Source organism: Onychostruthus taczanowskii, unplaced genomic scaffold (assembly GCF_017590055.1).
Source record: "Onychostruthus taczanowskii isolate IOZ18803 unplaced genomic scaffold, ASM1759005v1 scaffold33, whole genome shotgun sequence".
Lineage (NCBI taxonomy): Eukaryota > Metazoa > Chordata > Aves > Passeriformes > Passeridae > Onychostruthus > Onychostruthus taczanowskii.
Genome location: NW_024500683.1, coordinates 1,961,411 through 1,986,950, shown reverse-complemented (window position 1 = coordinate 1,986,950; position 25,540 = coordinate 1,961,411). Strand labels below are relative to the sequence as shown.

At 39.4% G+C, this 25,540-nt stretch overlaps 1 protein-coding gene across 5 annotated transcripts in view; it reads left to right on the top strand.

Annotated features, from left to right (window-relative positions):
- Window positions 1-25,540, top strand: part of KCNQ5 (potassium voltage-gated channel subfamily Q member 5) — a 281,577-nt gene that overhangs the window by 195,326 nt on the left and 60,711 nt on the right. For all 5 annotated transcript variants that reach the window (XM_041410573.1, XM_041410572.1, XM_041410571.1 and 2 more), the window contains exon 3: window positions 15,588-15,714. In XM_041410573.1, the coding sequence (XP_041266507.1) occupies window positions 15,588-15,714 (127 nt within the window). The remainder of the gene's footprint in view (window positions 1-15,587; window positions 15,715-25,540) is intronic.

The window sequence follows — 25,540 nt, the reverse complement described above, 5'->3', positions numbered from 1 at the left end:
AGCTAAAAATGGTCAGATTTAAACCTACACTCATACCTAAACCCATTATTTGCAAATCTGAGCAACACTTGCTAAATGGAAGTCTGTTTGAATGTTCTGCAGCCAGTTATATTATAGTAGCTGGTACACTAATTGCTAAGATTTTTTGGTATAGAAAACAGGAAAATCTGATTAGTCTGGAAATACTCTATTTGTAATAGAAGAGGCTTTTTTGACAAGTAATCCGTTTTCCTGTATACTTATGCAAATTAGTCACAGAAATACCATTTGTTCTGACATAAAATATGCATTTCCCGTGAGCCACATATTTGTTGATTGTGTTGGTGCACTTAGCACTGCTGATTCCTCAGCTGGCTGGTTCCCTGTGCTGTGCCGTGGGTCTCCCAGGAGCCACAATGTGCAGGAGCTCTGTGAGTGCCTGGCCTTGCTCCCAGTGCTGGGCAGAGGCGTGGTGAGCTCTGACTGCTGCTACACCAGTCCTTGCAGATGTGTCCATCAGCTGAACAGAGCTGCTCAGTGTCTGCTGGGGGAAACTTGGGTGCTTTTTGCTGCTGTGGCTTCAAAGATGAGCTTTGTCCATCCTAACTCTTCTGGCTGCACACCCCATGGCATCCTCTGAATACAGAATAGGCCTTAAGGAGGAAGAGGGTGGATGGCTGATCCTTGAAGCATCAATACTAGCCTCCTCCAGCATTTCTATAATACAGCCTACTGTGTTCAACAAAATTTTGAGAGGAACAAGCCTAGTGACAACAAATTTTGCATCTCCTGCTGTGGGTCTCTAATGGAGAAAAATATAAACACAGCAAAATATGAAGTTCCAGAAGCAGGCTAAAGCTGACTGCTTTACTGCAGTTTGCTGATGCATGGTTTGTTCCTTCTCTACATATTGAATCAGTAGCTGATATTAACAATGTTATCAAAACAAACTTTTGCAACCACAAACCAAAAGGAAAGCACATTTCTACATTAACTCAGGAGCAGTTGTTTTGGCTGTGCCAACACCTAAATGCAGTCACTAGAGTTTTCACAACCTTTTCCTTGCAGTGATTCACACATCTCTTCCAAATTTGTTGTTTAGTAAGACAGCTGTGTCACCTATCAGACTGGTTTAATACTGTTTGCGCATTATGCTTGAAATAGAATATATATGTTTATTTTCCAATGAAGTACCGTACAAATATAACAATCCATAGAGCTGCCTGCTGGATTTCTGTGAACTGTTTGTTCTGCAGATTTATTCCAGATGGTCTCCCCCACAGCCATGTTAATTGTCTAAAAAGCTAATGTAATGTTCCTCCAACTTAATACCTGAGCTGCTGCGTGTACTGGCACCTGTGGCTTTTGACATATTGCAGCTATTCACAATTACACAGGGAGATTAAAGAGGGGAGTGTAGATGAGCTGAGAAAACCTTTTCCTCCTTCTCACAAAGGCCAGAGGAGCTGAGAAGATTATTCTTCTCCAATCAGTCAATTCCATTTATCTGCCCGAGCCGTGCCCTACAAGGGAGCAGAGAACATATCTCCTAATCACTGCATCCCAAATACTCTCTCAGAAACATGCAATTTGTGATAGCTCAAAGCAAATCATTGTTTAGGAAAGCAATAATAGCTGAGGGCTTCTGAGCTTCAGCAGAGGTTAATGGACTCATCTGGGCTGCAGAAATGCCTCAGCTCTGCTACCAGAGCTGAGGCAAACCTGCCCTGCTGTGTTGTGTTGGACCCAGCTCCAGTTCTGGCATCCACACAAGCACTACTGTGTGCCAAGGCTTCTTCTCCTTATCAGGAAACCTGTCAAGGGAAACACCCTTAATATTTGAATTTTATGCTTAACATGAAAGTCATGCAGATAAGTTAAGTGCGTGTTACATATGGTAAATGTTGGCTCATTGAATCAGTAATTAATTTGGTTAGATTTGTGTCCAGAAATAATAAGAGTAAGCGGGAGGAGATCATCAGATAAAACTCCACAATGAAAATTATGCTTTAGCCTCATCTGTGCACACAACTTCTGGCACTTGAGTTGTAGCAGTGATATATCCCAGACAGGCAGTAGGATAAAAATCTACTTCAGCATCAAAATAAACCACAAACAGCTTAAGAATCCAACTAACACTGCAAGAAAATAATCTTTGGTGTATTGCTGATCTACATTTGCTAGCACTTTATCAAATAATAAACACAAGGGGAATAAAACTGAGGCTGTGAAGGCAAAATCAAATCTTTTGGGGAAGATAGCCAAGAAGGAATATTATCTGGAACTGGAGGTCATTCACTCTCTTGACCAAATTCTATATTTTAAGTTCATTTTCAACTAAAACTGAAATTTATGTGAATTTCTGGTATACTTCTGTTTGTTTGCTGTCAGTGCAAGAAAACTAATAAAATAATTTGAGTTGACCCAGGAAGATTTGACTAATTAAGAAGGAAAGGAAAAGGTCTTGGATCCATTTAATGCTTCATTTGACCTGGCATAAAATATTATTTGTGTATTTGATTATATTAGAAATTTTGGCTTAAAACTCAGATTGAGGTTATAGGGGGAAAAATCATTTTTATTTGAAGTGAGAAAGCATACTTCTTTTTCTTTTTTTGTAATTTTAATTTTTAATCTAGATGGGTAGATCAAAAAACACAAGTGAATTTCTGCAGGACTGGTTTTTTCAAATCTGTTTTGTGGTTTTCTCTGTAATGGCTGGTGCAGAAAGCTGTACCCAGATTTGTAGAATAAAGGCCTCTGAAAATGTACTCTAGGAACATATTTTTCAGGCAAAACTAGCTCCCAAAGATATAAAAGCAGAGAGCGTGCACAGGATGAAGCTGTTTTTTCCGTGTACTGTGAACACACATATGAACCCAAAAGGAGAGTCTAGCAAGTACTTCTAGCAATTAATATCTCCCCAGGATATTTTCCTCCTAATACTTTTGCACAAAAGAAGGAGGATGCACACTTATTTAAAAACATAGTGTGTAGTGCCCCACAGCAGGTAAGCATGTATTCAGTTTGTCCCTGCTCTAGGAAGTGAGTCCATCCATGGGAATGTAATCATACAAATCTGCTACTGCATTGTAAAACTGGCCAGAGCTGATTTTAAAAAGAGGGATGGATAGTGCTCAATTAAAGAAAAAAGAAAAAAACCTAGTATTTTTCACTTTAGATTGTACCAGCACTTGAATACTCTTGCCATGCTTGGATAAAAAACCACCAGACCTGAAAAATGATGGCTCTACAGAACCAGCTATCAAGGCATAAAAAGAAAAAATTATCTTGAAAGTTTTCAATTATAGATACATTTCTAATAACAGTAAGACCTGGACCATATTACTGGAATTTTGTGGGGTCTTCTTCTGAGAAAAACAGATTAATATATCCCTGAGTTAAAAAATCAGTGAGTTTGTCAAAACTCAAAATCAATATTTCTCAAGAAATAATGGTTTCTAGTGTTTTATTTTCCAAATCAAAACTTAGCTTTGACATTTCAAAATTCCTTATAGAAATCTCTGAAAAATTACATTAAATACACAACACTGATTTTATCAAAGACAGAGTAAGAGAGGGAAATATAATGTTGATAAGGTCAAAACCTTCATATTTTCAGGCCTGTTTGGATTCATGTTCACTAATATTATAATAACGTGAGCAAAAAACAATCCAACCATGTCATAAGGAACTACCTGTTAGCTTTGAAAATACTCTTACCATACAAAAATGAATATTTTCACATCTTTGCTGTTTAAATTGATGCTCTCACATTATGTATACAGATTTTACCAAGTCAGGGCTGACTGTTGTTACAAAAATTTGCACAAGAGTTCATCATAACTGCTTATGAATCTTTGTGTAGAAACAGAAGAGACTTTCCACAGGACATTTAAATGCTGGACCCACTTTGCTGAAATTAAAAGTTATGATGAGGAAGTCTGACAGAAAGCAAAAATTTAAATTAGAAGACGGAGTTATTATAAACAGTGGCTGTCCTCAAAGCTTAATTCTTCTCTCAGAAGGCAGTGTTGGCATTTCCAACCAACCAGCAAAGCTCTCTAACAAACAAGGACACACTGTAGCTATGGAGAGAGAGATGAAAGTAACCAGAAAAATTATATCCTAACAACAGAACACAGCACTGCACATAAAACTCTCGAGATATCTGTATATTATCAGCAGAAGGTATATATTGTCATATCTATGATATCTGTATGCTGTCAACAATGCTCAGCATGATAAGTACACTTCAACAGGTCAGAGAATAAAGATGTCTCAATCCTGGCATAAGCCTCTTATTGATATGGTTCTGGGATTCATTCTACTGTTAGCAATGTTTTGTCCTTTATTTTCTTTTATTCTTCTGTATTAAGCAGAAATTACCTTTGTAAAGAAAATATTGAAAATCACACATTGAACAGAATCATTTTTTCCATGGTAATTAAAACTGCAATATATTAGGTGCTACTGGGAAAGCTTAAATGGGTTTGATGACTAAAGATGATATGCGATCTACAATCACAGAAAAAATAATCCTATAACTGAATCACTTGAAGAAGATAGGATAACTATGAATAGTTACCTCAAGTGCTACAGGATTCAGCAGCAAATGCAGTAGGAGGCAAGAGAGATTTTGTCACTGCCAGAGCAGAACTACCAATCAGTTATGTTTAACATGAAATCTGCATTTGATGTGCAATGTTAGGATCACTGGAGTTGTCTCAAGTCAGTGGCTGGTGGATGAAATGCCATCCACAAAATTATTTTACATTCCTCTGAATGAACAGGGCATATATAGAGAAATTGGTGGTAATGTGCAGTGAAGAAAGATGAATGGAAATAGCAAAACCACAAGTAGTGATAAATGTAACAAGTTCATAAACTAGTACAATTTTAATGTTAAAATGGCTAACCTGTAGCAGAAAAGCCAGTGTTGAATTTCTAAATAGGTACATTACACTAATTTATGTTATTGTTATCAGTTCCTATACAAATGGGGAAAATGGGGAGGATTAGATGTCAGTGATGGGGTGGCAGGCTTCAGATTAATAAGGATATAATTCTTTGAGGAGGGGAAAGCACATCTGCTTTTAGGTTGATCAACACATTGTGCTAAAAAACAAAACCAGCTGTCCTGGGCTTCCTTTAAGGACAAGTAAGCAATATTCCTTACACAAGTGCTCTTCCCATGACGTGTCTTTCTTGTTTTATCACTTTAGGTGATAACAAGGTAGAATGGGAAATCACCTTCAAGGAATAACTGTAATATTTTCTGCAGATGTAGATTTGTAATAGTTTATGCTACATCCTGCACTATTGAATTTTATTGGCTTCATGCTAGAGTTTGATATGGAGATCAAGAGCTACCTCCTTAAAACAGGCAAGAAATAGTTTAGATTGCAACAGGAAAAATGGATAGATATCAAACTCTCTATCAGAAATTCAGACTTGACCTTTATCAGGGAAATATTGATTTGCCAAATGGAAATGCAAAATATGTCCCCAGAGAAAAGCCAAAGTACATGGTTAAAAATAACATGCAAGGAAAAAATTCTACAAACCATTAAATGTCAAAAGGAAAAGAGTGCTGAAGAAGGCAGCACATCAGTGATATGATAGCTGTTTGGAAATCTAGGGAAAATCCAGCATCTGAATAACACAGAAAAGCTGCAAACCACTCCATCTCTTTGCAGAGACATGGCAAAGCACATGAAGACACAGCTCGCTGCAGTCAAAATGTGAACTTTCCTCAAGTGACAGGAGAAATCTGTTCGCAAGATTCCATTTAAAAACTGTGAATTTGAGCAAATGTCCAGCACACAGCTGGATAAACACACCATGCAATGAGTGAGCAACTGGCTCATGGGTTGGGCACTAAGAGTTGCAGTGAATGGGGTGACATCAGCCTGGTGACCTGCCACTAGTGGAGTCTCACAAGGCTCCATCACCAGCCCTGTGCCCTTCAACATCTTCGTAAATTACTTGGAGGCAGGAAAGGGATACTGAGCAAGTTTGCAGATGATGCAAAACAGGGAGGAGTTTTGAGTCCCTTAAAGGCAGGAGGCCCTGCAGAGACCCTGAAAAATCAGATGGCTGGGCAATCACCAGCCACAAGAAGTTCAGTAAGGGAAAGTGCCGGATTCTGCACCTGGGATGGGCAACCCTGGATGTACAGACAGACTGGGGGATGGGATACTAGAAAGCAGTGCCAGGGAAAGGGACTTGGGAGTCCTGGTTGACTGAAAGTTGAACATGAGCCAGCAGTGCCCTGGAGCCAGGAGGGCCAATTCTGGACCAGGGGCATCAGCATCACCAGCTGGGCAAGGGAGGGGAATGTCCTGCTCTGCTGATGCCTAGAGAGCCTACCTGGAACAGAGGCTAGACAGAGTTAAAGAAATAAAGTAGGTATTTATTAAAAGGCCTTCAAAGGCCTTTTAATAAATACCTACTTTATTTCTTTATACTACATCTTGGGGAGCACAAGAGCCCAGCCAGGGCTCTGCCCAGGAAGGACCCAAGATGGACGCAAGGTGGATGACTGGTCACGAGTTTTCACACTTTTATAAGTTTTGGTCCGTTTACATATTTGGGTCAGTTGTCCAATTACAGCCTCAAGTTATGAAGTCCCATCCTCCTGGTTTGCTTTCTGCAATTCACTGTTGTTTAGACTTTTTGGGCCTGAAGCTGCAATAGTGTCCTTGGTTCTCAGGCTGGAAAAGGATTATTTTGTGTACCTGAACTGTGAAGAGAACTTGCTAACACTTTGCATGAAGTTCAGAGTCACACACTAAGGCAGTACAGAATCTGAAAAGCATGAAAGCTGAAACTTAAGGCATCACTGCTCTGCACAGGAGCAGCCTCACCTCGAGTGCTGGGGGCAGTTTTGGGCAGTGTAATATAAAAACTGTTAGGGAGTGTCCAAAGGAAGATGATGAGGATGATGAAGGGCCTTGAGGGGAAGCTGTGAGGAGAGGCTGAGGGCACTGGGTCTGTTCAGCCTGGAGGAGACTGAGGAGAGACCTCACTGCAGTTACAGCTTCCTTGTGAGGGGAAGAGGAGGGGCAGGCACTGATCTCTGCTCTGTGGTGACCAGAGACAGGATCGGAGGGAATGGCCTGAAGCTGTGTCAGGGGAGTTTTAGGATATCAGGAGAAGTTTCTTCCTCCAGAGGTTGGCTGGGCACTGGAACAGGCTCCCCAGGGAAGCTGTCGCAGCCCCAAGCCTGAGAGAGGGAAGAAGTGTTTGGGCAGTGCTCTCAGGCACAGGGTGTGACTCTTGGGCATGGTGCTGTGCAGGGCCAAGGGTTGGACTCAATGATCCTTTTGGGTCCCTTCCGACTCAGCTTGTTCTGTGATTTTGTGATTCTGTGAAGTCAGTATTGAAATACGGGCAAAAACAAACAAACAAATCTGTAAGAATCCAGAGTAGACATGCCTATAATGAAAATATCCACCTAAGGTGAAGGTGATGGTAAATACACAGACACACAGTGGAACTAAGTTCAGTCCTGAGGACCCTGAGTTGTGGGTTGATTACAAACATGAATTAGCAAATAAATACTGGCCATTTTAGACTTTTAGGCTTCCATGAAGTACCTAAGGAAAGGGTGTATGTTATGGACAGGACAATAATAATAACTTTGGTATCACATCTGAACCAGACATATGAAGATATGATCACAGGAAATGTATGGCTCACAAAGATATATATATGTTTTCTTTTTCCAAGAGACCAAAATTCCATAAGCCTGGAAAAATGTAAGAGGAAAAACTGCAAAACTGTCAGCAAATGGCATGATGTGTGAAACACGAGGCTTGGTATACTGGCTCTCAAAATTCAGTTATTTGACTAAAAAAGGAGGACCAAGTCAGTTTTTCACAGAACTTAAGGAACTTTAAAAAAATATTGTGACCAAATACTTGTCCAAGTAGCAGAAATCTTTGATGAGGTGGTATTTTTGAGAAAATAAATGAACAAACAGGATTTTGGCTGATTGGGTTGACTACCTACCAAGACCAGTTTGTAAAAAGTTGGAAACTGACAGAAAGCACTTTCTTAAAGTTGTTTTCTGAAAATTTTGGTACCAGTAACATTCCAGTATCTATCAACCGAGATGCACTTAGGTCTCCCAGCGGTTAAAACATGCACAGATGAACACCTAGGGAAGCTCTCTTAATGAGCTTTGACAATTGCAAGAAGTAATTTTTAAAAGGACAGTGCAGATATCATTTGCAGAATCTCCAGCATTTAACAACTCCAAACATGCTAAGGCCAAAGAATAAAGGAATGAACATGCTGTCCTACTCTGCAGTACAGCATGTCAGATGTTATCAGTTAATTGACATGGACATGATCAGTCATAACAATTAGCCTAAACCCCTTGCATCAATACAAAATCAAAAGGGATGCCAGGGCATAAGGGGATTCAGAGTTCTGATGCTTGTTGTACCCTTGTTTGGGACAGAGGAAAGATACAAAATTCTTCACAAACGTTTCAAAAGGAAAATTTTGGATCTGTGTTGCTACAGAGACATGTGCTTGAATGTCTGCCTCTAATGTGACATCAGAAATGTGACTACAGCAGCAAAAAATGCGTGAAGAAATCACAAAGGAAGTGCAAAAGCCTGGGTACAGCTGTACAGAGCTTCTTTGTTTTGGATATGAGGATAAATTTAAAACCAAAATTAGACCATTTTCTACTGATATCTCACTAAAGAGAAAGAAAATCTGAACAAGCACAGAGAAGAGTAAAAAAATTTGGAAAGTAGAAAATTATTCTATAACTTGACTTTTCTGCGAACATCTCCTTTAAGGAATTCTCTTAGATGTGTAGTTGCACCTGACACATAAACAAATGGTAAGACACAAGGCAGTGAGCACAAATGGCTGGGAAGCACTGTTTAAAGGTGGTGCAGCATCTGGGAAAGAGCAGGATAGACGTGGAGAAATCAGTGTTTCCCATTGCCCTTCTCCCTGTTTGAAAGAGGATGATCATCAGAGTGTCCCTAGAAGAACCACGCCCACCAGAAGGCGCTTTGGGCTCTGTTTGCCCCACGTACCAATTGCAAATTGCCCACATGGTGGTGGCAGTAACCATGATGGCCAGTGCAGCCTGTGGCCCTGGTTCCTCTGGCACCAGCAGGTCCTCAGCAGCTGGCCCATGATAAGTGAGTCTGCTGCTCTGGGGAGGCAGAGGATGCTGAGGAAGGCCAGCACAGTTTCAGTAGCAGGAATCATACACTGCGTCTAACACAGTAAATACTTGTCTTTATAAGATATTATGAAAAACATAAATAAATAGCATCTATGTAATTTTGCTGCTGGGTTATACTGATTCAAAACTGATTTTATTTGAAATAAAAATTCACAGCTTTTTTCTCTTGCAAAGGAATAAAGAAGACACATGACTGATGGGTGCCATGTCAAGTATAAACACTAAAAGCTAGAAGGAAGTTGGATAGCAGAAGTCATGCATATAACATGTGGATTAAGCATATAACTGGGATTTTAATATTATATCAATAGATTTGTAGCTGTGTATTTGAGTAAGGCACAAAACTGATTTCTCAATAATTCTCTTTTTAATGTAGAATCTACATGGAAATTCTTAATCATAATATGGAAATTCAAGTGCTCTAAAAGTTTCACATCCACGATAAAACTGATAAATGATAAAAAGGTGCATAAATTTCACTTCATGCTTATTTTGTATTGCACTGGGAGCTGAAGTGAAGTCTCTGGTTGTGATTTATGTGCCACTAATAGGTTCTATTCTGGGTTATGTTTTGAGATTTATGGCTGTCTCTCCCTCTGTTCAACTGCAGTTGGAAAGAATTAAAACATTTTTTCCTTAAGTGTATGTATGCACACCAAGATATGCACACCAAGATAGCTGTTTAGACCAAAGATCTCCTCCTTTTAGTGCTGAACCAGGAATAACACAAATGTGTTCAAATTTATCATGATTTTAAACCATGCACGTATTCTTACCTGCTTGTTTTAATCTGGAAAACAGCCAGTATAACACAATTGCCTGTAGTCCTACACCAGCTTCTTCATCATCACTATTCAAAGCCCAGACCTTTGTCAGGTCTCATTGAGGCAGACCAGTATTGTGCTTCCCCTCACACCCAGTGGCACATCTTTAAAATGTACAGCCCAGCTTTAGGGCTCACTACCTGGGTTCAGTAGAGGGGGATTTTTTGGCTTTAGAGACGCATGTTGTTGATAAGCTGAGGTGTTCTGTTCTTGCTTTAATTGAATGATAAAACAGTCTTTGACTATGAGTAATAAAGCATTGCTATTTGGATAGTATCAAGTATTCATGTGTCACCATGAAGATATTTCAGCAGCTGGTGACATACTTAAACAAGTCAGCCATAAATTAAAGTATGAGAACATGTTTATTCTCCCTCCTTTCAAAATGATTTGGAAACACTGGACTTGCCTGTTTATGAGATTTTAGGGAAGAGGGGATATATCCCAAGCAGTATCAGATGACATTGTTCCTCGTGCTCTGCTGTTGTGTTAGTGAGGCTCACTGATCCACACCAGATAAGGATCTGCATGGCAGCTAATCTGCAGAGATGTCTTCAGAAGGGAAACACTTGTGGCCCTGCTAAAGCTTTCAGAGGATTCATTTGGTCTGTTCCTGTCCATCTCTCCAACTTCTGACAATGTCAGTTGTAAACACAGTTCTCCTATGAACTCAAGGCAGGCAGCTCTTCACATCAGTCTGCAGCTCTGTTGTGCTACTTCATTAGCCTTTAGAATAATTAAAATCACCATTTCTGTACAAAAAAATATAATTAAAATAAAAGCAGAGACATTGTCTTGTGGGTGGATTTCTTATATCCAAGGCTCACTCATTTACACATTGCAAAATAACCTGAAGCATGCTAGATGAGCAGAGGGTGCTCAACTTTGGTCATTTTCTTATTGCAAAAATTGCTCTAATTCCCCAAAGTTACAGTCTACAGTGAAGGCACCTTATTCATCATCAGCAAATTATTTTCAGTTTTAATAAGCAGTTATGCTAAAGAATGAGAAAGCTATTATATAAACTTTCTTTTGCTGTTAAAATGTTATGCTTAGGGAAATCCTTATCATTAAAAACTGCCTGAGAAGCATATTAATGTAAACATCTTCAACAAATCATGTATCCTAATTGGATAGAATGAAAAAAAGTGGGGGTGGAGAGTGCTGGATTGTACAAAGTATGCTTGATTTTCTTAATCATCAACCCTGTTGATCAGAGTCCTCCAGGACCTTTTATTAACAGAAACCTTGCTCTGCATGACCTCTTATTTTCCCTTCCTGCCATTTGTGTGACCCTCGTTGTTCCAGTGGTGTAACAACCCGGGCACACACAGATGTAAAAATCTTCAGGAGCACACTGCTAGCCAAAAGAAACTGAACCTTGTCAGCCCAAGTGTGTCAGCCTTGCTTCTCCTGCATGTGCATGGCTCCCCAGGACAGCTGGAGCTGCATGTGCAAAAACATTGAGGAAGGAAAAGCTCATCAGTTTGGATGACCTGTGCTTTGAGAAGGAAGAGAAACTTTCCACTGTTTGAACCACCCGTGTGTCTGCCATCGTGGTTACTGGGAGGTGCTAACTGTGAGCTTGGACAGCCAAAAAAGTGACAGATTGTGGTAACTGTGGTGTAAGGCCAAATGCAGCTGTGATTATAATAATGTGAGGATAACAAGACAGGGAAAAAGCAAGGAATGGCAAAGGCCAGTGCACCCCTGCTCTACCTAGGAAGGGAAGGGTTAGATTTCCAGTAAATCTTAACTTGCTCATCAGTTCAAATGCAGCCTTTCTTAATTTTGAAGAGGGACAGATTTATAAACAGTGCAAGATTTTCCTGTTCTGATGTAAATGTTGTTTCTCATTCTCATAAGTAATTCAAAATTAATGATTTTCCATTATATTATATGTAGGACAGAGATACTTGGAATGCATCATTTCTTCAGCCTACAAGTCTACAAAGCACAAAGTCTAATGATTTATTCCATCACATGCCTTTCCAATTATGTTCTGATCTTCTGTTTCAATTGCTAAGGAACTAAACCCAAGTTATTTTAAAGCCTAGATTTATGCTTAAATTGGCAATAAACCTTCCAAATGAAATACAAAAAAAATAAAAATCCTGATGTTTGGGATGCATCCTTCCAATTTTTGTCCACGGAAGACCAAAAACCTTGTAACTTTACAGCTGCCATAAGAAAAAATAATGTCATTCCCCAGCCTGTATTAACCCTGACAGAGATTTGTCTTAACATTTTGACTGAGTGCTGCCTACTAAAATATTACTTTTTTACACAATGGTGTGGAATTCTTTGTCTCTCTCTGGTTTTGACCTGAACCAATCCAAAATAAAACAAAGATGTTGTGTGACTACTATGAAAAGTTCTGTTTCAAGGCATTATGGTTTTTTGGAAAATCCTTTCCCTTTAGACTTCATTATATTTTGTATTTATTTCCTTCAAAATCTTTTTTTTTTTGAGGAAGTAGGAGTCGTTAGGATATAAAGATAACTTTGAAACATCACTATTTCAGTGAGTGCAAAAATAAGTGTGAAACCCCATCTACATTTTTTTCAATGTCTTTCCTTTTTTTAAAGCTTTTAGCATACTTTAAAATCTACAGAAACTTGTTATGGGTGGAAGACAATCGTATATAGCATTTTTAAAAACAGCAGTTATTTTAGCATCCTAGTACACAGAGATGTATTTACTGAATTTGAGATCAATATAGCTAGAGTTGTTATATTGCTTAAGTAGCAGGAAAATTGTTTAAGTAGTAGAAACCTTCATTAATTTTGAGACTATATAACCATGCATGAATTTCTAATGGTTCTAGAAATGGAATAAGCAGAGGAATAAAGGAAGGACTAAAAGAGATATTTCACATTGTTTCCTCAAGAAAAATCTTATACTCTTACTCCACCCACCAAAAAAAAAATTTGAGAAAATATATTTTTGCTCTTTTTCTCTCCCAAAATAGATGTATCTCCAAGAAGTTTCTCTTTTTAGTATAGGTGTTTCTGTGAGAGAAAAATCTGATTTCTGTCTCTAACACACAAGGGCACCATGAAGTACACAGACTCTCAGAAACGTGCTTTCAGCACACAATAAATTTTCTCATCTTTGTCTCACTGACAAGCATAGCACCTAGTAATGGCTAACAATAGTACAGGTGATAAATGCAAAACTGCATAGCACTGGTAGGAACCAGAAGAGGAAATTTTCCAAAAAAATAGCCTCGTTCCAACTCCTACCAGCAGTTTTGCGATACTATTTGAACTGACTTGAAGCTGTGGACTGTCCTTCCAGGATCGCTGAGTACTTTCTGTCCTTGCCAGTTCCCCATCAGAGGCCCTGCCAGGGTTGGAGTACGGGAGAGGACACACTCCTGTGTGTGTGGATCAGCTCCTGGAAGGTGCCTGGGACAATTTCACTGTACTTACAAAGCGCATCACCCATCTGTACACACTGTACAGGGAAACAACAAACTTTATTCAAATGAAATGTGATTAAATTTTAACAAGGAAAGGATTTTATTAGAAACAAAGAATTTTTCATACTTCTCAGATCTCCCTTCCTTCAGTTATCTTTTACCCTATCCCAAAGAAACTTCCTCGGGAGAATCAGATGCAGGAATGGCCTGGATGCTTGCCATCAACCCTCATAAATTCAGAGGCATCATCTAACAATGTGTAAACCAGATTTGACAATTCACGATTTAACTACCACTATAAAAGTGGTAGTTAAATAACTAAAATGCATATTCTTCCTTTTTTTCCAGTTGGCTTCCTGTCCATTTTATTCTTGGCCTCCACAGAATTTCCTACAAGGAAATGTACCACAGGATAGCCAACTATTAGGAATTATTGTTACTATATGGAGAACTTTTTCAGTTTTGTACATAATCCTTTCTGAAGTTGTGCAATAACACTGCCCATGGAATTAAGCTGAAGTTTCTTGTAGTGGAATAAAAAGAAAAGCTTAAATAATCACAGGCACTTTTCCATGTGTTGTTTTTTAATTAAAAAATGTGGCATTTTCTTCAGCCACGTTTTAGCAGAGGGATCTTATTCTACTTTTGGGACTTAAGCATTCAATATGGGATTTACTAAACCAAAAATGAAGGCACTGAAGAAGGCTCTAAAACACTTTCAGTGTAATGTAGGTACACAAGCTGACATGTTTTAGGAAGGAATACTATGTTTTCAAATTGTTCTATGACAGCAAAAGCAATTAAGTCCACAATGTTTCAGTGGACTGCCACTAATCATAATTTAGTAAAGAACCATTATATGGCACAACATTAATAATGCCATTTGTTCAGGTAAATTAATGCCTGAGTTGACACATTGGCTTGCAGAGTTGTAGGATCTCACAGTCTAAAAGCATGCAAAGTGTTTATTGGGGAAAAGTCAATATTGGATCAACCCTAGCCTTGCAAATATTCCTTTATTTAATTCATTTGCTGTGCTTCCTTACTGGTACCACACTAGTCCTCATCTTGCAAGACTAACAAATTAATTGGCTGACAAGGAACAAGTTACTTCTGGACACAGATATACATTGGGCTGCCAAATAAAACACGACTTCCATCCTTTTATTCTTGATGGGCTGTTTAAGAAACTCCATCAAGTGCTTGTCTCCTTTTGTGAACAGACAGATTTTTATTTTGTCATTTCAAAACACATGACTTTGTGATGGTATTCCAGCAGAGTATCTAAGTTTGTAATTCCATGCAGTGTATATGTACTATCCCTGCATATTATTGAGCTGCAGATCTCCTTAGGGTATGGAGCTGAATTGTGCTCCAAGCTCTAATACTGCACCGTTACCTCACTGTTGTGATGAAAATTTTTTTAGAATAAAAATTGCATAAATACATGTGATGCTTTTAAAATAGACAGCCTTAAAGAAGATTCTAATGGGAAAGAAAAGCAGGCCAAACAAGCAAGGCAAAATTTCTAAGTGCTTTCATTCACAGGTTGTCCAGGGAAAGTTATGCCTACGGTGGGCATTAATTTATTGCCTTATAAACAATTACATACTCATCATACGTAATTACATCTGCAGGTACCTTAGCCAACTGCTAGGAACAGACTGATTTCCCAAACTCATAATCTCAGTTACTTCACCTGTATATTGCAGCAATGAGAATATGTCTCCCAAAACTTTTAGCCTTTAAACTAAGAACTAATTTTATGGATGTGGATATGGAACATTTTTTACTAGCTGTGTAAATTACCTGTGCTCTGATGCTCTACATCCAAAGTCTTTGAGTAATTTGCTCTGATATTTTTGTGTACTATTCAGTGCTTAGCTGTTTCATATTTAGTAGTCAATCTTAGGTGATACTTAGTGTTACTCAGGTTAGGCTTAGACCTTCCACTGTGAAGCTCTGGGGACTGTGTGCTGCTTGTAGATGTGTAACCATCCTAGGGAGCAGGATCCCAAGTTTTGCTTGGGATATTCAGATGCTCAAGGTGGATTGTTAGACACAAACAGAAGTGACAAGTCTCCTGATGCTTAAATGTTGGTTATATGTAACAGGCATTTTTCTTATTTGCTGTTTCTAGGAGTTTGTCATGATTGTTGTCTTTGGTTTGGAATTTATTATTCGTATCTGGTCTGCTGGGTGCTGCTGTCGATACCGAGGATGGCAAGGAAGACTGCGCTTTGCAAGGAAACCGTTCTGTGTGATAGGTGAGTGTCCCAGCTCTAGCTCATTTTGAGATAAACATCTTCCCTCTCCTGTTTTGTTTCTGAATGAAAACTACTGGAATCAGACTCTATTTACAGCACCGCTGTACGCCCAGAATAGCTGTGTGTCAACTCTCATCTGCCCAGGGTTTCTTTAGATACAAATAGTGACATCCCTAAAAACCAGCCAGTCCATGTTTCTTATGTTCTCCAGAAGACATTTTCCTATGAATCTCATACAGCTGGCCTATATATTGGACAAATGAGGGGTTGAGAGCTGATCTCATTGAAAATCAGAGGAGATGTATGCTTTGAATGAACACACTACGTCTTGTACATACATGCATAGATACCACACACACATGTGTGCGTATCATCTTCTTATTTAACCTCTGTGATCAGACACTGCAAGTTTGAAAACCTCCCTAGAGACATCTGACAACATTGCTGCTTCCTGTGTGGGTGTTCTCTGCATGACTCCACATATCAGCTCTGCAGTGACACTAGCATAGGATACAGTATCTGCCTCATTATTTCTTCTACATGTATTTCAAGATGCTATTCCTTCCCTTCTTTGCTTTAGAATTCGTCTGTGACAATGGTGAATAGACTCACAACCAGCCAAACCCCTATTTTGAAAAGGGATCTGCAGGAAAACAGTTTCCCAATAAAGGCAGAAATCAAAGATCAAACTCATCTGATAATTTCTTATTTTTCTAATGGTTTAGAGAAAATGCTTTTTACATATCATCTGTGAAACTTCAGGATATCAATATCCCAACTTCTCTCTCAACTTCCTTTCTCTCTCCAGCCTTTAATTTCATCTGCCTATATCTCAATACAACTTATGGATCAACTGGGCAAGAAATATGTTCTTCCATACATCTCTACAGCAGCTAGTACATGGAGTCAGTCATATGCCTAGAGCCATGAAACACATGGGTTTCAGTGCAAGCAGTAGATGAACACCATCCTGGTCTAAACAGGAGTTACACAGTGTTCCTTGGCATGGCAGACCAGTACACTGGTTAGGCCTAATGTACAGCAAGTTTTTTCCTTCCACCTCATTCCCTGGTAAATCCACACTTCGTCCCACTAAGCCACTCCTGCAATGGAGAAATTTGCATGAGCAGCTAGGAAGGCACCCAGATTGCCTCCCTCTCAGAAAGAAACACCCCATCTATGCTGTTTTATGAAACTGTGGGAGAGGGGCAAGTATCAGGATTGGTATTTGGTTTTTTGGGCAGCAGGGAAGGTGGGTAGATACCTTGCCAGCTCACACACGTGCCCCAAGATTTCCATGCCTAGCAGAAAGTGGAAATCACAAAACATGGCTACCTTCCTTAATCAGACTTACCATTATTCTAAGATTTTATGGTGCACTAGAAATTTTGCAGTAGTCAGGTTTTGTCAGGGCACAAGCATAAGAAAGCACCACTGTTAATTTAGTGAATTAACTTACTACGGCAATTTAGAACTTACTAAAAACACCTTTGAAGATTTTCAAGCTACAAGAACCATTTGACTTCCCAGAGTGTTTGTTTTGCTACTCTTCCTAATGCCATTGTATAGAAACCAGCAGTTTGTTTGATTCTTCTTTTCCTGTCTCCATTCAACTGGCAAGTTTTATACCAGTGATTAACTTCACTCTGAGGTGTTAATTCTCAGCAAAACTGAATGCAGGAGTTCTTCCATGTACAAAATTCTGCATATTTAAAAGACGTAGATGTGGTGCTTAGGGACATAGTTCAGGGGTGGACTTGCCAGTGCTGGGTTTACAGTTTGACTCAATGACCTTAAAGGTCCTTCCCAACCTAAATAATTCTATGATTCACAGGGGGACTGTACAGATTTCCATGCCTTCCTTAAAACTACTCATATCTACCCTCTTACTGTTGGTGAAATAGTTCAAGCAGGTCTTCTGGCACAGATCACCCTGGGGGTGTGGGTTTACCTCGCTTGATTATGGTATTTCCTCCTTTATATGAAATTCACCTGCCCTTCTTGTTTCATCTATTTTTATGTGAGCAGTCCCTGGCCTTAAAAGCATAATTCTGTCCCACTTGGAACTCTATCATTTGCTAGCAGAATTAATTAGTAGACAACAGTCTATTGCTTGTGGATGTCTTCCCATGCTGGTGCACTGGATGGAAAGTGAACTTTGTTCTGCAACATCTGGAAACTAAAGCAATAGCTTGAGTTTCTTGCCATTGACTGTTCTGCATGTCTCTTCTTCTGTTCATTGACTTGAGCCCATTTCTGGACTTTAGCATCCCAGAAGGGAGTTTCTGATGTTCTGATGTTCAGCATCTTTCCAAATTTGATCTTTTGAGGAAAACCAAGTCACCTTGCATCTCTTGCTACATAAAGTAGTATTTGCCTGACACCTTGGCTTTGCAGTCATGGCAAAGTGTGAGACAGCAGCAAAGGTCAGGAGGCTGTGTTAGCCAGAGCACAATCAATAGATGATTATCTCCTTTGCTCACCACTCGTTAGACCATATCCAAGATACTGCACCCCATTTTCCCCCTCCAACACCGTACCTGAAAGACCTTAAAAAACTGGAGTGAGTTCAATGAAGCCATGAGGATGATCAGTGCTGGAGCAGGTTGCTCCATGGGGAGAGGCTGAAGGACCTGTACGTGTTCATCCTGGAGAAAAGATGGCTTCAGAAGGAACTCAATTAAATTGGTGCTAAGGTGTCCTTAAGAGAGATTCCATGGCCAGTTTGGGCCCATTACTTTTAATTATTTACTTAGTCATCCACTCAATTATTCTTTCCGTTTATTGTTACAGTGGAACAATAATATTTTAGAAGACTTAGTCTGTTTACTATTAATTAAACTTGATGTAGATCTCTGGCAGATCTTTTCCCTGATTATTTTTTTGTGATTAAAAACAAATCACATAGGGCAGTGGCCTAAGGGCTAGAAATAACAAATTTGAGGATTGCCCCAAAAACAACATTTAGACAGCCTTTATTTTTTCCATTAATAACCTAATAAGCAGAGAAGTTTTATTCAGGGCTAAAGCTCTGTGTTTATGTTAGTGTGCCTACAATGTCACTGCTCTGACAAATTAGTTCATCCAGCATCATTGTGTGCTACCAGGTTAGTAATTACATCTATCAAATTATTTGACAGTTTTGTACCCTTATTTATTTCTGTAAAATTGTAAATAACAGTGTAGTAGTAAAACTTGCTTTGTATTTTCTCCCATGTTACCTGACATCCCTCATTTTCTCTGATTTGTGTACATGGCAATGCATCCTTACAGGCATGTAAGGTAATTAAATATGTATATATCCCTACAAATCTTAAATGTCACAGGTATATCCCTCTGAAGCCTGGCTGTTAGCACTGCAGAGCAGTGTTGCTGTGTTGTACTGCTCAGAAGAGCAGCAATCCAAGCAATGCATATTCTAACTGCTCTCTGGAGCCTCTGGAGGTCAGGGATGCTGGCAAACCAGGAAGAACTTGATCCCTGTGCCTTAGCTCATTGAAGATCCTGAAAATAAAAGAGGACAAGTCTAACTGGGAAGATATATGGCATCCATTCCCTGTAAAGCCATTTGGGGACACTGAAATAAACGAAGAGTCCATTGTCCTTCCTCTGGCAATGGGCTTCCAGATGATGGCATGTTACCTGGCAAAATTAAACTTCTGGCCACTCTCCTGTGTGTGTCAGAGGATTTACCATGATCCTCTGATACACATATCATAGACTGAGTGAGATCTCAGTCTGTGAGGGCAGCTTCCACTTGGGGCACTGTAAAAATATTTAGGAATAATAAACAACAAACTCTTGGTCAGAAGATTAAGATTCTTCGGGCCTCACCTGCATGTCTGAAGTCCACTGAGCTTTCAGAGGAACTTCGTTCACTCCACTGATCCTGTAAGAGACTTTGGAACTCATATGTGAGAAAGATCAACAAGAGCAACTGAATTTTTAACATAGATTCATAGAACATCCTGAGCTGGCCCACAGGGATCATCAAAGTCCAACCCTTGGCCCTGCACAGACCCATCCCCAAGAGTCACACCCTGTGCCTGAGAGCACTGTCCAAACACTTCTTCACTCTCTCAGGCTTGGGGCTGCGACCACTTCCCTGAGAACATGTTCAGTGCCCAGCCAACCTCTGGGGGAAGAAATTTTTCCTGATATCCACCCTAAAACTCCCCTGACATATCTTCAGATCCTGTCTCTGGTCACCACAGGGCAGAGATCAGTGCCTGCCCCTCCTCTTCCCCTCACGAGCAAGCTGTAACTGCAGTGAGGTCTCCCCTCAGTCTCCTCCAGGCTGAACAGACCCAGTGCCCTCAGCCTCTCCTCACAGCTTCCCCTCAAGGCCCTTCACCATCTTTGTTGCCCTCCTTGGACACTCTCTAATAGTTTAATGTCTTTCTTACATTGTGGCACCCAGAACTGCCCCCAGCACTCGAGGTGAGGCTACCCCAGTGCAGAGCAGAGCAGGACAATCCCCTCCCTTCCCCGGCTGGAGATGCTGTGCCTGATGCCCCCAGGACAGGGTTGGCTCTCCTGGCTGTCAGGGCACATTGCTAACTCTAATGTCTAAACTTTATTCAATTTAAATTTGGGGGTGGAAACTCCTATTACAGAATTTTTTCACTTTAAATTTGAGCCTACTTCTAGTAATATTACATTTCTCCTGGGCAGCTACACTTCCTGGTGGTCCGAAAGTGAAAGATTTCATGTATTTCAGTTAGTCCATTAGCAGTTTCACCACAGCTGCTTCTATTTTACCTCTAGTCAAGCTACAGTATGATGGAAATGTCAAAAGTTCAAATTTTGTTGAGGCTGCAAAATGAGCAAATTCCCAACAGGAAGCTTAAGTCCATTATCTGTAATCAGGCCCTTGAACTTCATGGCTGGCAAACAGTGTTTCAGAGCATTAAGTGATAGCAGTGACTGTTGCTTATTACTGGATCTATTTTTCATTAATTAGAGTGGTAATGAACCATCATGGGGCACTTTTGTCAAACCTTTATAAACAAATCCATATCTAGTGTGTTACAAGATCTTCTGGACATTTAATTTTAATTATTTCATTATATTTGTGTAATAACACATTATGTGTCTGTCACCTTGGTATTTAGACACATCATATAGTTTAAATACAGACAGATGGTAACTCTGCTGCTCATGATAAACAATATAAACAGCCCCTTTCCAGTGTAATTTGAACTCTAAATAACCCAGAGATTGTCTGTAATTAAGTATATCCTTGACCAAGAAGACATATCTCACATCACATCTCATTCTAAATCCCAGAAAAAAAGGTTACACAAATCTCATGTCTGGGGACTTTCTGCTAGCCAAACTTGAACTCATCTCAGACACACCCTGCCCACACCACTCCAGAAAATACTCTGATAATAATAGCAGTAGTAGTAGTAATAGTAGTAGTAGTATTTAGATTTCAAATCAAAATTTCCTCAGATAATTTCAGCAGCCACAATTCTGTGCCATGAACAGAGATGCTCTTTAGGCCAGATTGGTCCCAAATTATGTAGGTTTTTAAAACAAATATTTAGTGGCATATCTTCATGTTTGACAGTTCTGGCAATGTAGTTTTTAGAAACATGTAGAAAAAATAATGTCTGTTTAATATCATCTGTGGGCCTTATCCTTTCACACTTGCTGACTACTACCCTTGCTGCTGCTGAGTAAGGTAACATTTGCTGGGATTAAAGACATCAGGATCTGATCTCCTCTTTTCAGAAGTTGTATGTCTGCTGTTCAAAGGAAATCTAGTTTGGTACAATGCAGTTCACACTGAAGTTTCTTTCTATGAAAAAGCTAGAGAATGAGCTAGAGAATTCAGCATTCTGTGTTTGCTCATGCTGAGGTTTTTTCATCTTACACTAATGTCACTATTGTGTTTGTGACATAGAGTAGATGAGCCCCTACCATGAACTGGGCAGCCTGGGACAAAGACTAAAGAGACGGGGTTGTGATAGAAAGGCAGTTAAAAGACAAGGACATTTTATTTAAAATAATTTATTTTTAATAATAGAATTTCTGCATTAGAAGGCTATAAAAGATATTTTCTTAAACATGAAGTCATTATCCATTTTGAACAGGGCTAATATAACTCAGTACCTGCACTGAAATGTTTAGCAATTGCTAATTCAGTTCCCTTTTGCCAGGAAACTGTCCTAAAGTGAAATATCACATTCACATTATTTAGAAGTAATGAGGCTCCTGTACATTCTCACCCAGATTGTGTATATGATTTAAGCAGCCTTTCAAATTATTATTTATCTCTCATATTTGAATCTCAGAAAATACATTGTAGTATAATCATAAGGATAATGATAATGGTAATGATAAGGATGTGGATGATGATGATGATGATGGTAATAATAACAATAATAATAATAATAAAATTTATCTATTATAAAATATTATGTAATATAAAAGTGTATTATAGCAATTCCAGTGCTGTTTATGAGCTGTGACTTGGAAATGTATGATAAGGAGGGAAGCAACTGGCAGACCAAGCAGCAGTCAACCTTTTCTGGTTAAAGTAGAAAGGTATACATTGATATGTTAACACACCTATGTAAAACCTATATAAACATAAAAAGGTATGTTAAGTTTTGCTCACATTTTTTAGGGACTGGCTTTAAACTTGTTGCTACTAGAGATACCCAGAATATGAAGTGGCTTAGACAAATACCTTTATTTTCATAATCTGCCTTTATTTGATTTGACGTCCATATCCTATCTTACTATGCTGAATTCCCATCATATCCAAGGACAAGATAGTTTCTCAGATACCATAAGTATGTGTAAGTTTGCCAATTCAAAATTAAGTAGTTATTAGCATAAACACTGGTGTGGAAGTCAGAGGTAGACAGGATTGTGCCAAATCCACTTATCTGCCTACTTGAGTGTATGGAGTCTCAAAAGTAGCAAAATGGTTTATTTTTCAAATTGTATCACTCTTAGCATCTAAAAAAATTATAATTTTTTATGACATGAATAACACGTCAGAACATAACTGATATGCAATAAAATTCTCAGCTTTCTTGGCTTCTTTCTAGATGTTGTGCTGCAGATCAGCTGCTTCGGTGTGTGACATTTTTTGTACCTCCCATTTCAGATCATCATCAACTCTTGCCTGTAGCTTCTCTCTGAGAAAAATTGCTTCTTTAGACAAGTTCTGCTTTTGCAGCAGTGAATTATGCTTTCCAGGCAGAAATCTTGATATTTTAGGAATATTTTTATATTGGTCCAAAAGAATCCTATTAGACTAGGTGTTCACTATTTGGGCTTTTGCAGCTGCCCATTACTTAAATTTATTACATGAATGCCCTTGGCACTCATGTATCCTCTCACAGGACTGTGATACCCCTGGCTTGCAGCACAGCTTTACTTCAAAGGCACATTCAATGTGTCTCCTATATTACTAATATGCCCACAATTACTCAGGGGTGCTTTGTCAGCATGTTACCATGAATTTGAATGTTCATACTTTGGTGTATGACATTAGATAACTGTCAATCTGAATATTTGAGCCATGATTAACTCTCTCACAAGTGTCAGTCAATCAAATCCTGCTTTCTCTCATGGTGTCCCAGCCTCAGCCTGTCCCTGTCAGCCCAAATGAAAACACTAGAAGAGGTCTAAGTGGAGTAATTTCATTGGCATTTACTGCAGGAAACTTTCCATAGTTATTTGAAAGCAACTATGGGAATCATATTGAGAAATGATAAAGGGAAAAGGAAAAGGAAAAGGAAAAGGAAAAGGAAAAGGAAAAGGAAAAGGAAGGAAAAGGAAAAGGAAAAAAAGGAAAAGAAAAGCATATTTCATTTGGGAGAGAGCTACAGTGATCATCTAGTCCAATTACCTGACCATTGCAAGGCTGAGCAAAAGTCTTAAGCATGTTATTAAGGATATTGTCCAAAAGCCTCTTAAACACTGACATTCAAGGGACATTGACCACTTCTGTAGGAAGCCTCTTGCCATGTTTGACAATCCACTCTGTAAATAAATACCTCCTAATGTTCAGTCTCTAGACACCTCTAGGTATTGTACTGTGGGAAACTACCTCATTCATGATTATCTGTATTAAGTCCATTTTTACCACTCCTTTTGCACAGATAGCAGCTCTTTTTTCATTCACCCTGCAGCATATGAGCAGGCAACATGCTGCTATTTCACATTTCCATTTCTTTTCTTCTTTTAGTTCACAATTATCTCTCTTATAACTGCTGAATGTTGTGATTTTATTGCTCTCTTTGCTGAAGACTAGTTTGTTTCTCTTCAGGTCACCCCTGTGTAAGTGAGGTTCTCCAGGAAAAGGGTTGTTGGTGCAGTTGGCTAAGAACAGTAGCTTCATTTTGCTTGACTGTATTGTTGTTTAGAAACACAGACATTTCCAGTTGCTTTAGAGGTAGTGTTTGTTTCTTCACATGCCGTCCTCTGGCATCTACTCAGCTTTAATTTGTTAGCTGTCAATGCTGACAGTTTAAAACATAAGCTTTGCCCACTGTTACACTCACTATAATCAAATTGATTGCCAGATGTCTTCATCCATTCTTGCCACTAGCTTATTAGAGATCACAAAGCTTGAAGAAATGCAGCTTCCACAGATGTTTCCATTCTCTGACATCCTTTCAGAGAGCTGACTGCTGCCACCAGCCCTGCTGAAGTGCCTGATGGGCGCAGTAGTCCAGTGGGAGTTGCAGGAAATCTCTGTTTTCGTGATCATGCCTCAAATGGTTACATTCCAACTGCTACGTTAGGAAAAGACTTGTGTATAAGAGAGAAAATACAGCTTTTGATTCCTCCTTTTCACACCTGCTATAATAAACAAAGTGGTTAGGAAGGATTTGACAATGTAACAGTATTGTTACACTGTGTAACAGAGTTGCAGTATTTGTATCTCAAGTTTAATAGGGATAAGTAGAAACGCTTGCATATTTCTGGATGGCAATTTGGGCGTGTTCTGTGCATTTTAATTTCCTCCCATCCCTAGCACTTAAGCACCAGGTGCCTATAACCTGTTGTTTCCTTAAATAAAAATTACAATTTTTATCTTAAAGCCTGTGCTGATCAGTCTCAAAATTAAACTTTGTCCTTTGGTGATATTTGATATTGCTGTCAATAGCAGATCCAAGGAAGGTGAGCATCAGATCCATTTTACATCAGCCCATGGAAGCTCCTAAATGGTGTAAAGGAAGCCACTCACTTTCACCCTGTGTTGTGCAGTGCCCCAATGCACGTATGCGACCACCTGGGCAGCAGCCACAGCCAAGGCAGAGCTCCTTCAGTCCTGGGGTTCTCCTTTGCCAGCCCAGTCTATTCATGGCACCCTCACAGTGGAGACTGTTTCATTTCAGATGAAAATGTCACAAAGCAAAGTGGAGAGGTTGTCACACAGTATGACATAACCTACTGTGTTTAAGATCTCATTTTGTGATTCCCCTGTTGGGTTTGGGAGAGTGATACCATATTATGGGATTTTTCCTTTCTGACAACCACTATTTCTTTATTCATATCCCCTACACCAGGAAGTCTCAAGTGTGGCTGTGTAAGATGCCCCACACTAATGTTGTCCAAATTATATAAACCTTCTTGCTGGCACAGTACTCCCTCTCAGGCTACTCGCACACAAGTTGCAGGTGGGATGGCAGCTGAGGGGGAAAAGTGGTGGAGATGTCTGGCTCTGTATGTAATCTGAATAAACTCTCTTTACAGAAACAAAGGAGTCCCAAGAGGCACTCACCAATTGTGCAGACATCCAAAATAGCTGTATAGGTTAGAAATGCAAGTTCTGCTTTCAGGCAGCAGGGAGAGG